This window comes from Cyclopterus lumpus, chromosome 18 (genome assembly GCF_009769545.1).
Source record: "Cyclopterus lumpus isolate fCycLum1 chromosome 18, fCycLum1.pri, whole genome shotgun sequence".
Taxonomy (NCBI): domain Eukaryota; kingdom Metazoa; phylum Chordata; class Actinopteri; order Perciformes; family Cyclopteridae; genus Cyclopterus; species Cyclopterus lumpus.
This window is the reverse complement of record NC_046983.1, coordinates 14,420,767-14,436,524: the sequence shown is the minus strand read 5'-3', so window position 1 is coordinate 14,436,524 and position 15,758 is coordinate 14,420,767. Positions and strand designations below refer to the sequence as shown.

Here is a 15,758-nt window from a genome sequence, read left to right as displayed (position 1 = left end):
ATGTCACTGCACAACAATCCAAGTGTCGTGCTACAAAAATACTTTCATATCAAACTATAATCATGAAAACTATGTTAGGCAGCCACAGAATGAATAAACAGTAGTGGAAAAAGGACTTAGATCCTTTATTTAAGTAAAGCTATCAGTACCACAATGGAATACTGCATTCAGAAGTTAATGCAAGTAAAAAGTATCAAATGTAGTAAAATATCAGAGGTCCTCATGAGTGTATTCACATTATTATATTACTGTTGCATTAGGACTAACCTGTTATTGTAAATGTATAATGTCTCCCTGTATTGCTGGTGTCAAACCCTTCAAGGAATAGTTCAACATTTTTGAGGGACTCATCTACGTCTAACTTTTGCACCCCCCCCCCCCCCCCCCCCCCCCCCCCTTCCCCCACACACACACATACACCATAATACTAAGCTAGGCTAAACCTGTCCTGACTCAAGACCCTGTAGGCCTACCTTAAAGAATAAATTCAACATTTTGGAAAAAAGTTATTTACATTCTCTCAGTGAGTGGGATCTTCAGATTTATATCAATAGTCAGGCACAAAGCTGGAGACAGGACGTTGTTAGCCTAGCTTAGCACAAGGAAGGAGGAGGAAATGGTGCCTGCCAACACCGCTAAAGCTCACTGATAAACATGTTGTATCTGAATAGTTTAAACTGAAATATTAAAAAGATTTTTGGGTTTTTTTCAAAGGAAGTTAGCCTACATGCTCAAAGTATTTCTTGTTAAAGCCGCCAGGTGCAGTGAGTGTGTGTAGCTATTTTCAAATAGGCCTCCTTGTCTGTGAGGTTTCCAGGTTTACCATTGGGGCTAACAGAGCTAACATGTTTTAACTGTGGACAGAACAGGCTAGCAGTTTACTCCTGCCTCCAGTCTTTCTGCTAAGCTACACTAACCACTCCCCAAACCCAGCTCCATCTTAACAAAAAGACTGGTACTGATATCCATCTTCTCATGCAACTCTCTGGAAGAAAGCAAATAAGAGTTTAACCATTTCTTTAAGGCACAGACGTGATATTGATAGGCCTATAAATTCTCAGCTAACTCGCTGATAGAAAGCAAATGAGAGTATTTCCAAAAAAATGTTGAACAACTCCTATAAAAGGAGGAAAATAACGTGAAAGAAAACACAGACTCGTCACTTGTCTTTACTTAAAATACAACAAATGAGGAAGGTTTGTTCATGTTCCCCCTTCTGGAGGTCCAAGGCATTACCAATCAAGCCATGATAAAGCAATCACTACAAATCAAGCACATAGAAAGAGTAAATGTACAGAGATAAAGATTTGCATCACCGAGTGCATATTAAAATAAAATCTTTGAAGCCTACACATTACTATCATCACACTGGCTAGTTTAATCTTTAGTAGTGCATCTTATTTATATTTTGCATGTAACAACGTTAGTCTTTAAAGTAACTAGTTACTACAGCTGTCAGGTTAATGTAGTGGAGTAAAAAAGACAATATTTCCCTCTGAAATGTAAAAGTATATGGAAAAAATTGAATTACTCACAGAAAGTACTTAAAAACTAGTATACTAAATGTACTTCGTTACTTTTTTATCTCTTGGCTTAACTAACCCAAACCCCACATTACTCCCCTAGAACACAGCCAGTTCAACCTATTGTTGTGTTATTCTTATAGTTGTTAAAATATAGTCTTATTTTCAATGCCACAGTATACTGATGTACAAACTGCTCTACATGTCATTTGTCAAATGGTTCAGCTTTGGAGAAACATTGTCAAACCGAGAGAGAAAGGCTTATCCCACATGGCACTGGATGATTGTTTCTGGACATCAAGATGTGCGACAAGAACATGGGTTTTTCACTGACGTCAATGCTACTTTACAGGAGATGGGAGCTATATCTATTATTGCCAAAGACAACTAAAGTGCATGCTGCTTTACCCACTAACTCAATGGCTTGTACAGTAAGTCATAAAACATATATTAATATAACACTTGACCCTATAATACGTATAGGGTCTGCAGCACAATGTGTTAGCATTTTATTCACTTGTATACAACGTATACAATGATCACATTTTTCAAACAAAGTGCTATAAGTAACCCAAAAAAACTAATAATTAAATTCAGCGTCACATTCAACCACTGGTTATATCACCTTATATCATTTTTGTTTGTGTACTATGTGGCTACGAAAATTAGACATACATTCAACCCAACTTTTCAACTAAAGCTCATTATGCGAATAAAAACTCAAAATTTGCTGCTTTTTCATAAATATTCGTTAGCTAATTGACAAACATGGAAGTTTAGCAGTCATGAAATTTGGCACTTCTTTGAGCTTCCCTCAAGCACACAATGCATCCACATCCAGTGAAGAAAGATTATGCATAAAATCCAGTGTATCGACTGAACATATTGTATATTGCGCTATATTGTCAATATATACAAGTAAGCATATGCATCCAGCACTCTGGAAACCCATCTGAGACTTCATGGCTGAAGAGACTTTCCCTGATTAATGGGATTTGGTCGCGCTACTGGGGTCTGTAACCAAGTTTTTGAGGTCTGTAACCAAGTTTTTGAACTCTTTTCATCTAACTTATTTTCCTCATCATTAAATGCATCTACTGTGTTAGAATCCCTTACTTGTACATGCTGGTGATGCGAGACCCCGCTAGCTGTATGGTAGCATAAACCCCTTATCAATGGTACTCTATTAGACAGTGGTGACCAGTTTAATAAGTATCACTAATGCTTTGTTAATGGTTAATAACTAATTTATACATGCTTTATAAAGCAGCAATAAAACATTTGTACAAAGGAAGTTTGGATTATCATGTTGTGAAAAATCCCTTAAAACTGTCCTCCCAGTGAAAACAGCTGCATAAATTGTTCAAATGCCTGATACAACATTAACTTTTTGAGAACATCTATTGACCATGCAAATTATGACTTCTCTATGGGAGCAATGGCAGCGGTAGCTTCAATTATTGTTATTATACCGTTTTCAAAAACTGGATGGGTGGAGGTCGTTGTAGCGGGTGGGGCAACAAAGTGTGCAGCTTTGACACAAGTGGCCGCTGTTCATTTCCCATTTCCTACCAAAACTTAACGTTTGTTTCTTTAAGCCAAGTTTTCTTTGTTTGAAAGAGTTTGCGCACTTTGACGAAGTAGTTGTTTTTAACCCCACCGCAATATTTTCACCCTAACCAAGTCTCTGTGCCTCAATGTAACCAAACACCATTGATTTCTGCAGATCTAAGTAGAGAAGAGCACCACCGCTTCTGAAATGGAAAGTTAAAACACATTAAAATACCCAAAATCAGTCTAAAAGACACAACAACCAAAGCCCAGAGAAGTGTGTTTCAGCCCTCAACTTCTAATAAAACCATCAAGTCTAATCAAGTTGCTGATAAATTGAGATTTATACAGCATATATTATGCTGAAAGATGAACACCAAATGGGTTTTTCACAATCTTGTAGCCCAAATGTTGTCTTTAAAACTGACTTTTAAAGCATGACTACATTACTTAATTATTATTAACATAAATAAAACTATTCGTTTAAATGTTGTAAATGCTTTACAAAGTATGACTTAATAAATCTCATTACAAAGGATGAATCCAAGACCTTGGTTGGCCTATGTGTTGTTCAGTCATACAAAACCACACTGCAGTTAAGTCCAATTCCAAACCTCATGTCAAAATCTGGGGGCTAAGCAAAAGTGCATTAGGCAAAGTACTAATTATTCACTACAAGTATCTCATGAACTCCTAAGCCTTGGGTTAAATGAGCTCATCTTTGTATGTTTAAAGTGTTTAAAATGCCAATCACTGAAACTCATCAAACCACTGTTGGATTGATCTCAATCTGCAGAACTCAGTGGCAAGAAACTTTTTTCAATATGTGAAACACTTCAAGTTAAAGAACTCAGAAGTTTGGAGGAGTCTCATCACCTTTGACTGGTGTTAGAGGGAATTATGTAAGCATGTGCATTGAGGACTTGTAGATGACAATGAACAATGTGGAATATCAACAAGGCAAAGAAACACAGAAACGAAACTTACAGCTTCTGCCAAATTCATTTCAAATTGTTTGGGATGTGAAAATGTAAACCATAATCGTGGTAAACCTTAATAAAAGCATCCAAAAAATGCTTTCTTTCACATGTGACGAAGACTGAGTCAAATGCTGGAAAATGAGAACAATGGATCTAAATTGAGGACTAAAGTTAAAAAATGACAAAACTCAAAATGGCAGCAAAAATTGATTGAAACTGACCATGCCAATTTATTGAGATTGCCATGATCCTAGGAACTCGAGGGGTAAAAAGAAGTGTGTTGGTACACAAAAAACTTCATAGATTTACAAGTCAACTGAACTTAAAGACCTCAGTATGCTTTAAAGAAATTACTTTTCTAAGTGTCCGGAAGCCCTTTTCTGATGAGTGGACCAAGGAGGATGTTAAACGTATAGCTTTTTTACGAGTCATTACATCCAGACTACAAAGACAAAAAGACACAGAATTATTGAAAAGAGATGCTATGATGGGGGGCTTTTTGGCCCCGCCTTCAGGTGCGCCAATTGGTAAACGTTTTTCTAGTACAACCTACTTTCTTTGAAGCATACTGAGGCCTTTAGATGGATGAAAGCTTTACAAGGCATTGTTGATTTGTAGATGGGGAAGAAAGCCTAGAAACAATGACCCTCCCCCGACTCAATAAATTACAAAGAGAAACAACAGAAATCTTAAGACCTGAACCATTTACCAGATTAGTGTTCAAATGGCAGATCTCTAATGTCTTTTGCCTGCTGTGAGGCTGATAATAGCAAGACTTGAGAGCACAGCATGCTGAAATGGTGTTCATTGTGAAGTGGCAGCAGGGCTCACTGAGTGAACATTGAAAATAGAACATTTTATTTATATAAAAAGTGAGATGATAATTGATGGGTCGACAGGTTCTCAGAGGTAATATCCCAACTGGCCACTGTTTGTTTCCTCTGAATGAGGCCGTCATATGCTCTTTGGCCATTCAAGTGTTACCATTAAGTCTTCATTCTTGTATCTCACAAGCTCCAGTGGCTTTCCAGCAAAAGTTACAATATTTACATGTATTACATATTATTATGACAAGACAGCAAAAAATTATGTAATGAGTCAATTTATCGTAATGTTTTGAGGATACTCCTACTTGCTTTGTTAGGGTTAGGGTTATGTGCAACTTAACAGAGGGTGTATTTGACTCAGGAATATATCTAGCTAATTCTACAGAGTATGTTTCAAAGATTACTCAGCTGGATAGAGTTAACTATACTAACTGGTAGTTTGTGTGCGTGTGTGTGTGTGTGTGTGTGTGTGTGTGTGGGTCGATGGGGGGCCTTGTGGGGACATAAGTATGTTTACATAGTCACATATTGTGGGGACTTATCTTCCTAGTGCATGCCACTGTAACGTTAATTATTACATGTTAGGGTTAGGCAAAAATAAGGTTTAGCGCACAGTTAAGATAAGGGATTAAGCTGGTTGCGATTATGGTAAGGGTAAATTAATATAAATCTGTGTGTTAGGATTTGGAGAAGGGCTGCATATGTACATTTCTCCATCTTCATACAGAAGGCCGTAGCGCACATGGTTTAAGATGATTGTTGTTTTCTTGAAATCCCAAGAACGGATCAAAATTAACAAAACCTACCAAACTGACTTCTCATGATCATTTCCAAGAAAAAATTGAGGAAATTCAGGTTTGGGAATTCAACTATGATTAGCACCAAAGTCCAATGAAATCATGGTATTCTACTGGAAAATAGTGGATTGCTCACTCTAGGTTGGGAATGATGCCAACAAGAAACATTTTTTTATTCTTGTATCAAAATAGATAGATAGGATTTAGCAAACTGTCTTGGTGCAGCGGGACATGAGTCCCTTGACTTGCTTCTGTGTGGATAAGTGAGGATAAGATGGAAGTCGAGATCCACATAAAAATCAGTACTGCATCAACTGTGATGTACCGGACTTTCATGGTTTAGGCAAAGCTCTTCATTTACCAAATATTCTACTTCCTAACCTTCAATAATCGTCAGTGACCCAAAGAATGAGATCGCCAATTTAAGCATAACATCTGCCTCGTGGGACTACAGATGAAAAATAGCTAACTCTGGCACATTTACAGAAATATTTATATTAATGTGCACTGTCCCTTATCAAATAAACAAATATTTTAAAAAAAATTAAAAAGCAGCCAAGACAAGTTTTCTTCACAGGGTGTCTGTCCTCAACTGTAAAGAAAGGGTGAGGAACTCAGACCCCTGGAAGGAACTTGGAGCGGAGTCACTGCTTGTTCATATCAAAAGGAGCCAGTTGACATGGTTCAGGCATCTGATCTGAATGCCTCTTGGACACCTTTCTTTTAGAGGGTATCCAGACATGTCCAACTGGGAGAAGACTCCAGGGCTATCAAAGAACATGCTGATGGGAATACATATCCATTCAGACTGGGGTATGCCTTGGGATCCCCCAGGAATAGCTGGGATATATTCCTAATGGAAGTATGTTTGGGCTACCTTGCTTTAGCCAGCTGTCACTGCGATCAGGATGGATGAATAGATAGGAATGATCTGTCAGCCGACACAAAGTCACGATACTGTAAACCGTTTCCTGACATCTTTATCATGAATACTATTATACTATAGGAGTGAATTTTTTGTTAAACTACATATTTACGACCGTGGTACACTATCAAACAAATATCAGCGAGATATTATAGGGAAGGTATTGTAGAGTATTGTAAATTAATTTGTGTAGGGAACTCCAGAATATGATCTACAAAAGCAGAATATCAGTTGACATTTATTATCTAATCTTGAGGTTCTGCCTTGGAAGTGGGAACTCTAAAATCCAGTTAGACCTTCGTACTTTCAGCTGCTACTGTAGAGCCAGACATTAAATGAGTGCTTAATTAAATTACCACACCAAAACTGGGGCCCTTGACTTAGTCCAGTATAGGGAAAGGAACAAGGGGCCAGTAGGGGCTCAGCTGCATATTTTAGTCCCAGGGTCCCTAAGTAGGTAACCCTGCAATGAGTGCACTAATAACTAATTGTGTTATCTGCTAATGCCAAAAGTGTGTGGCAGCACTTGATTTCACAAATCATATCCAAATCAGAATCATGAGAACACAGTTCTGGTTATGTTATGCAAAGATCACAAAATAATGATTTTTTGATCACAATAAAACAAGAGATTTTTATAAATAGATTACAAAATATATTCTGCGATCATGAAAAAACTAGCTGTAAAAAGAATTACACCCATTGCCTTCTAATCTATCTTATCTTCACTTCACTCCTGGCAGCAAATGATAGGGCATCAGTGTAGATGACTGGTGACTTTCTTTGGTTACAAACAATAGGGTGAAAAGATAGTTGTCATCCTATTTTGTTATGCTGCATGGAAAATGTTGAGGATTATGACCAATCTAATAGGTCCTTTCTAAAATATTTATAATTTAAAAAACTTTAATCATTCTGTTCCTTTTTGTTAAACTTTTAAAGGATTTGACTCATCATTTAGCTTTCTTCAGAAAATAGGCCCGGTCATCCTTACACCTAGAAAATTGCATACCCGAAGAAGAAGGGGGTCAAAGTCAAGATACAAGCTGGTCAAGGCAACGGGGAGGTTAAATAGTTTAGTACAAACTGAGATGTTTTTCCAACAAGATATTTCTGTCACACCCTCTACATGGGTATTTAAAGGGAGATTTAGAGTGTAACGGGTGTGTGTAGCGCTAAATATGCTCAACTTGGTGTCATTTTAATGCCAAATAAGCATTTAAAGTGTTTAAGACATTTTTAGCCCTGCACAGCGCTGATACAGCGGTAATGCCGTCCCCTGACCCACAGTGGCGGATGTCACGCCCACCTCCCCAGGTTATTGTTAGCTCTAATGTTATTGTTAGCTCTGTCAGCACTGTTGCCGTTGTTAGCACTGTTAGAACATTGAGCTGCTTGCTAGCTCAGACATCTCCGTCTTCAGAACTGTGTGCAGGCAGGATGTATGGGTTGTAGCTGCTGCAGTAACACCTCGCAATAAATCAAAGAACGCTTGCGGTAATTGGATGCTAGAAAAACCATACAATTAGTATTAATTGCAAGTCTGACTCATTGACGATACTACTTGGTACTGGGTTATTTTGGTAGATACTTTAAAGGTATCAAGTACCGGTCCACAGACGTAGCTATGATGCCTGTAGTAGAGGTTAATATGGAGGTGATAATGGACTACATGAAGGTGGAGGCCAAAGAGTATGGAGTAAAGTATCGCTTCCTTCACCAAATTCATTATTTTGTAAATTGCAACACATCAGTGTCTGGCATTATGCTTATACCATGTCCACTTAGCAAAAAAACAACTCTACAGCCATGTAGCAAATGTGATGCTTTGAGCTTAATGCTAATGTGTTATTGTCATTGTGAGTATAATGCTTAGCGTATTTGCCATCTTACGTTAGCGTATTAGCATGCTGAATTAGCATTTACTAAATAGAATTAGAGCTAAGGCAAATGGGAATGTCATTAGTTTTGCAGGTATTTGGTCATATACAAAAAAAAAATCAAATGGAAATGTAGACCTGATGATGGCGCTAGATGATGACAATTTAGATGATTACAATTTATCCTGAGGGGAACATGTTGGTGTGTACTAAATTTTTGACTAAATTGTGGGCTATACCGATTCATATATGTTGCGATATTTCACTGGATCAATACAAACTGGTGGTGTTGTGAAAAGTTAGGGGAATAACAAAGTCATTAGGATTCCATTCATGTCGGTACCTCATTTCATGGCAATCCATCCAGTAGTTGTCAAGATATTTTGTTCTAAAAAAAAGTGGTGGACCATTACACCAACTGACGGTTGCAGCCATGCAGTTAACATTTTTAAAGGACTCTTGCCAGTTGGCCATGGTATAATCCACAATATTCTGTTCAGGTCTGGACAATAAACTACTAAAGAGATTAGTTCGCTCTAACATGGCCAAAGCTTCTCTTATCACTGGTCTTATATCGTCAAAGGGAACACTATTTTCAAAAGACGTTTGCCAGATAATATTAGTGATGGTTAAAACAAGTATATTTCGGTTAATTCAAACACAGTTTTTTTCCTTCTACTCCTTCTCCCTGTGTTAGCTGAAGCCAGCAGTAAACTGCACAGTAGTTTAATTTTCAAGCATTAGCATTTTGTTTGGCATTATGCTAGCAATCTACAAAAGTAAGCCTAGATTTCACTTACAGCTTCAGAAGTTAATAATTTCTGTTAAAATCTTATTGCAGCATTTAAGTAAAACAATTAAATTAGTAACATATATATACAGTAAAAGATTTGAAACAATAAAAAGATAAAAGCTAAGACATAAGCTTGACCATAACAAAGAATAAATTGTCAGCCATTTTGTGACTGAGCGTGTTCATTTCAATAACAGGCATTTTTTGTTGTTTTTGCAGAGATTTGTTGTTGATGTTCCTAAGGAAATACTAGTTAATAGATGCACCCATCAACAATAGAGGGATGGGATCTGTAAATTACCCTTATTTGATTCTGAACTATTCCTTTTCATTCTAACATCGACACAACCTCTCTGTAATTTTAATAAAGTGCCTTCAGAGTTGTGCAGATTTAGTAACCCAACTCAGCTCGTGTACATACTTAGAAGGTTCATATTTACAGAAAGAACAGAGGTGAAAGGTTTGAGATGCCCTCAGGGTACTTACATTTTTTTCTTGAAAGAATAGTATTTGCATGTTGACTGTTTTTAGGTTTTAGGTTACATCACTGCTACCGGTGTGAGAAAGCCTCCCCAAACTCATCACTCTTATTACACCTTCCTATGTCATGCGACATACAGAGGGTGGACATAATGAGAAAGAACTCTGTAATCATTGTAATAAAACTTAATATAATCTAATATGGTGATGATTCAACGCCATAGTCACATTTCAGGCCATAGTTTGTAGGGGTGTTGCATTGGACTGGTCCAAAAACAATGATCCATGTTCTATTAAAATTGTGTCTAACTGCTCTTGGAGCCGCTTTCAGATTGGATCACTTAAAAAAACAAAACTATTTGGTTATAGTTTTCATGGGTCTGTTTTGGATCCGGTACATAAGTGCTGACCTGTGAAGACCTCTACTAAAGAATGTTTATGTTATTTAGTTCCCCTTCTTTAAGTACATTGGGGATACAAAATATTATGTACACCTTAAAATTGTATTAAAATGGAACTTCAAAATACCTATAAAGTTGTATCAACATCTCTAAAACCAATTTAATATTATTATTATTATGTTTTATGTATTTGTAATAGACCTATTGTAGATGATTACGTGATGTTTTCATAGTTTTATGTCCACTCCCTGTATTTATTTGTGTATTGGTAAATCTTACTGCACTCTTGGAAGTTGTTTTGTTTTGTAGAAACTACACTTAGTTTGCTTGGTTTCTATCTCCTCAGTACAGAGGGTGGTGTTTTTCTGTTAAGTGTAATTGAGTTGTGTCCATTCCTTGATGTCTAGACCCTTGTCTTCATTCCTTTCTGGCTCCTTCATCTTCTACTCATTTCCATCCACCCTCTGTAACTAGACAACGTCTGACTCCACCACGCATTGCTCGGTGTACTCCTTCACCAGTTCCACGCTCAAGGTGTTGTGGCAGAATTCAGCCATGGACTTCCAGAGTGGTGGGTCCAGGAACATCTGGCACATCACGTGACCCTTCAGGGTGGCAGTGTGGCGCTGCAGGTGGCACAAGAACTGCTGCCGAACCAGGTCCAGGTCTTTACCGAACATGTCAATGTTCAGGTAATACCTGGGTAAACAAAAGTGTTACATTGAAAATAATATATTATTTTGAATAACCATTACATGTTATAAGCTATAAGTATCTTAAAGCCACTATGTGCAGTATCTAATAAATGAACTTGGGCATCCCCATGGCACTGTCAAAAGATTATATGTCAGAAAGCAGTGCACTCTACTTCATTATATTGTACACTGTCTTATAGACAGTTATGAATACAATTATTAAAATTGTAATTACCAGTCATCTCCAATGGGCACCCTAAAAGGGAAGGTACATAGGCTAGCCACAGTGGGGTTGGACACATCATCCACCATCCAGTCAATGTCCTTCTTTAGTAGGATAGCCATGTTACTGGGCAGAAGCTTGAATGGCTGCCAGTCTTGAATGATGGTGGCATTAGGAAGGACTCCCCGCATCAGGTCAGTGGTCAGATACAGCCGGTGGACAGCTGTATGGTCGAGACGCACTGGAGGAAGATTGGAGGAGGTGGACAGAGAGGATTGGATGTCTCCACCCAGACCTAGCTCCAACAGACGCAGCTTGAGATCTTCAGCTCTAAAGCGTACTAACAGAATACCCTGCGAGAAGAAAGCAAATGTATGAGCTGACAAAGTACTAAAAAAGTAAACACACTGACTAAAACCGAGGCTTTTTGCATTTTGCATGATGATCATTAACAACATGTATTAACCATAGGCACAGACCAAAACACAGAAAGTCTTCTTTTGTTGTTGGTACCTGCTTGGTTATGAGACGATACTTCTGGAAGTCCTTGGGTCCAAGCTGATCATCACGGGTCAAGCGGCTTACTTTGACATCAGGGTACTTGGATTTGACCAGCTCACTGCAAAAGCGCAGCAGAACTCCTGCCACACCCTTTCCCCTTTCCTGAGGGGCAACACGTAGACCTTCCACCAGCATAGTTTCTCCATCATCAATCACACACACGGACTCCAGAGCAATCTGTCGAGTATCACACAAGAATGTGGACTAAAAAAAAACGATCACATCGACATGTCCTTTTTAGAACTTTACATCATTCCTGTAGCTGGGGCAGAGCAGCATGACCTGTTTATGAGATTTAGGAGACAAGAACATATGTATTGAAGCATGAAACACAATCCCATTTCCTGTGTCTATCTGTGGCAGCAGACGAAGCAACATAACTTAAGAACCACATCATCTGCAAAAAGTAGATGATGAGGTTCTGCTGTTGCCATCAGGTCGAGACCCCCAGTGCGCACAGGGACATTCCAAAATTCACCGTTGGTCATGACCATTGAATGATGACCGAAATAATGGAGCCTCGGATACATATGGCCAAAATGATTCTTCTTCGTTGGGTGGCTGGGCTCACCCTTGGGTAAGGCGGTCAGAGAAGAACCATTGCTTCTTTGTCAAAAGAATTCAGAGATGCTTCAGGCATCTGATTGGGATACTTCTTTGACACCTCCCTTTGGCTATATTCTGGGCACTTTTAACTGGAAAGGGAACCCAGTGAAACTCAGAACAAGCTGGAGAGATTGAATATCCCATTTGCCCTTGGAATACTTTGGGATACCCCAAGACAAGCTGGACACTTGGGCTACCTTAATGGACATCTGCCCTGTTTATGCATCCGCAAAATGTTCGTACTTCCTTGTAGACCTTCAAACTGGAAGTCATGCATCGCATTCAGACAAATCTAGTCTTAAGAATATTATACTTGCTCGGACTTCTGGAATATTAGAATTCTGCCTTTTCTGAAACACATAACTTTTACATATTTTCATGCTATTTAATGAACTTACCACTTTTCCCTGTTTGCGAGCCAGTATTACTGTGCGGTTGGTCTCCCGTAGCCAGTCGGTGTATCGAGTGGGCAGGTAATCAAGGCCACCATAGATGTACTGGCTCATGGCCATGATCTCATCGAAATCCTCCTCCGTGGCCACAGAGAACTGAAGGCCTGCCTGGGACAGTTCCTCTGGGAGCTGGAGCATAGTCAGACTGGTATCGATCTTCATCTTGAAATAACTGATGAGATACAAAGTGGGGAAGAAGTAATTGTAGATTTTTTTTTTTTTTTATAAACCAGGATTTAAGAGAGTTCAAGAACTGTTCTAACCAAGGAATTCCTTAAAGGAGGCAAATTCTGGGTGGTGCAGAAACACAGAGTGCACATCTTTTGATTCAAAGCAATAAACAAGCTTTTTCAGAGAAATGTCAGCCTGGACGGCAGTTGATTCTGTTGATCATATAATCACACCAACAAGCATATTAGTGTCTCTTGGCTCAAAGGACAATACTTAAATCTCAAAGCAGCATAATTGGATGCATAATCCCTTGTGTTCATATGAATCGCACAATGTGAATGAAACATACTGAAAGCAGTTGGTGAAAGCAGTTCAGTGGTAAAGCATAACAAGACTCTTTGTCCAACATACATTTAGAAAGCCTTCTTTCACAAATGACAAAATACAGGCATCCAATACAGAAGCCTAATCCATCCATCCATCCATTTTCAATACTGCTTATCCTCATTAGGGTCGCTGGAGCCTATCCCAGCTGACATAGGGCAAAGGCAGGGGACACCCTGGACAGGCCGCCAGTCCATCGAGGGCACATGTAGGGACATACAACCATTCACTCTCACACCTATGGGCAATTTAGAGATCAATTAACCTGCAGCATGTCTTTGGACTGTGGGAGGAAGCTGGAGAGCTCGGAGAGAACCCACGCTGCCACGGGGAGAACATGCAAACTCCACACAGAAGGACCGCTCCGACCGGGAATTGAACCCACGGCCCTCTTGCTGTGAGGCGACAGTGCTAGCCACTACACCACCGTGCAGCCCAGAAGCCTAATCATTAACTAATAATATATCAAGTCATAAAAGAGTGCCTATTGTAATAAGACCTTCTTTGGTTTTGGTTGAAAGATTTGTAACAGTCAACGTTTACTTGGGACTGAAAAGGAAATAGGAGTGAAAGGAGGAGAAAAACACTGCAGGTGACACAATGTTACCATGGACACAAAAACAGACTCTTGAATCAATCCCAAAGGACTGACCAAAGGGGAGTTAATCACAGACGATTGCCAGGAGAGAGACTGAATTAGATTAAGGGCGCTTTCCCAAGTCAACATTTAGTCCATTTTATTGTAACTCTGGTTGGTTCGTTTGGGCAGTTGTGAACGCAGTAATCTCACTCTGGTGCCAAGATAACAGCTCCAAGACCGACTGCTCCAAGAGGACTTGGAAGGTTTCCAAACAAACCCTTCTGTGGTTTGATTGCAGTGAGACTAGAATCCGACCCATTTGCAGAAAGTGAACCAAAACGCAGGCTGTCGACATTCGTTAAGATGTATACCGATAAACAACATGAGTTGGATAGGACTGACTTGGACTGCAGACGTCTGATGATCTCGGTCCAAGAGAACATACAGAATATGCTTATAGTTAGGGCTGAATCAGGTTTGCCCTGGTTGAGCCCCTTGATATGCTGCTATAGGCGTATAGGCTGCTGGGGGATGTTTTAGGATACACTGAGCACCTATCTCATCTTCTCTCTCTCCTTATGGATGAATTTACATCTCTCCATTGCACCTTATTAAATCTGCTTCCTCCCCGGAGTCGTTGTGACTTCACGTCTCATAGGGTCCATTGGACCTGCTGATGCGCCTCCTCTCTACCTCCTTCTGTTTCATGGATTGGACCATTCATACATTGTCATATTCATGTAATGTGTTTATGTAACTTTGTAAATGCTGTTCATTCTGTACACATGACATCTATTGCTTCTGTCCATCCGGGGAGAGGGATCCTCCTCTGTTGCTCTCCTGAAGGTTTCTTCCCTTTTTTCCCTGTCAAATGTTATTTTTGGGGAGTTTTTCCTGATTCGATGTGAGGTCCTGGGACAGGGATGTCGTATGTGTACAGATTGTAAAGCCCTCTGAGGCAAATTTGTAATTTGTGATATTGGGCTATACAAAATAAACTGAATTGAATTGAATTGAATATGCTAGATGAAGTCTCCAAAAACATTTGAGATAAACTAGAGGAAGCATTTGTGTGCATAGCAGATTTGTGCAGAGTCAAAGTGAAACAACTTTGATTGCAATATTTCAAAGTCTGCGATTCCCTGCATTGAAAAGGCAGATCTTGTGATTTGGTTCGCTTTAATTTGTGAAACTGAACCTAACTAAATAGAAAACAAACCAATAGTATTGATTTAAATCGGATTCGGACTAGCCAAACAGACTTTGGCTTGTGAGAGCGCCCTAAGGAATAGATAAGAAGTAAGCATAGAGATGCAAAGGAAGCTGGATGAATAAACCAGCAGAGCAAAATTAATGCAAGACAGAGGGAAACAAACTAAATGAGAGAGGCTAAAGAGACAGAAAAACTGATTAATGACAACAGACACAGGAAGTGGAAGACTGGCACTTATCTTGATGTCTTTATCTATAAATCCTGTAAATCCATGCATAATAATATTGAATAGTGAGTCTAGTGGTGCCAGGTGTTAGTGCTCTGCACCGAGGGAAACAAAAACAAGATGCTTGCTCTCATGAAGATCTTTGCATTTAATTAGGTTTAGGTACAATGCACTAACACATAATGCAGTACAGTGTGATCAGATCAAATAAAAGAAGCGTGTGCCAAAAGGAAACATGCAACATAACATAAGAAGCCATACAAAAAAGAGTGTACAATTTGATAACAATATGAAAACATACAATAACATATAGGTAGGGCTGGGTATGATGTCTCAATAGTTTTAATAGGTTAACGTGATTCCGTGTGATTCCGTTTCTTCTTAGTATCTTTTCGCCTGCCAATTGTGCATTTTATTTGGGGGAATAAAGCGTGGAAGGTTCACATTATCCCCCTCCAGTTCTGACCCCAGTGTGCAGGTGCCCCAACCG

At 39.1% G+C, this 15,758-nt stretch overlaps 1 protein-coding gene across 1 annotated transcript in view; it reads right to left on the bottom strand.

Annotated features, from left to right (window-relative positions):
* Nucleotides 1-10,280: 10,280 nt before the first annotated feature.
* The window catches only part of nat16 (N-acetyltransferase 16), a 28,591-nt gene continuing 23,113 nt past the window's right edge, over nucleotides 10,281-15,758 (bottom strand). The window contains exons 2-5 of the mRNA XM_034557264.1: nucleotides 12,641-12,866; nucleotides 11,589-11,813; nucleotides 11,088-11,428; nucleotides 10,281-10,856 (exon numbers count right to left, since the gene is read on the bottom strand). Coding sequence (XP_034413155.1) covers nucleotides 10,628-10,856; nucleotides 11,088-11,428; nucleotides 11,589-11,813; nucleotides 12,641-12,856 — 1,011 coding nt within the window. The 5' untranslated portion in view covers nucleotides 12,857-12,866 and the 3' untranslated portion in view covers nucleotides 10,281-10,627. The remainder of the gene's footprint in view (nucleotides 10,857-11,087; nucleotides 11,429-11,588; nucleotides 11,814-12,640; nucleotides 12,867-15,758) is intronic.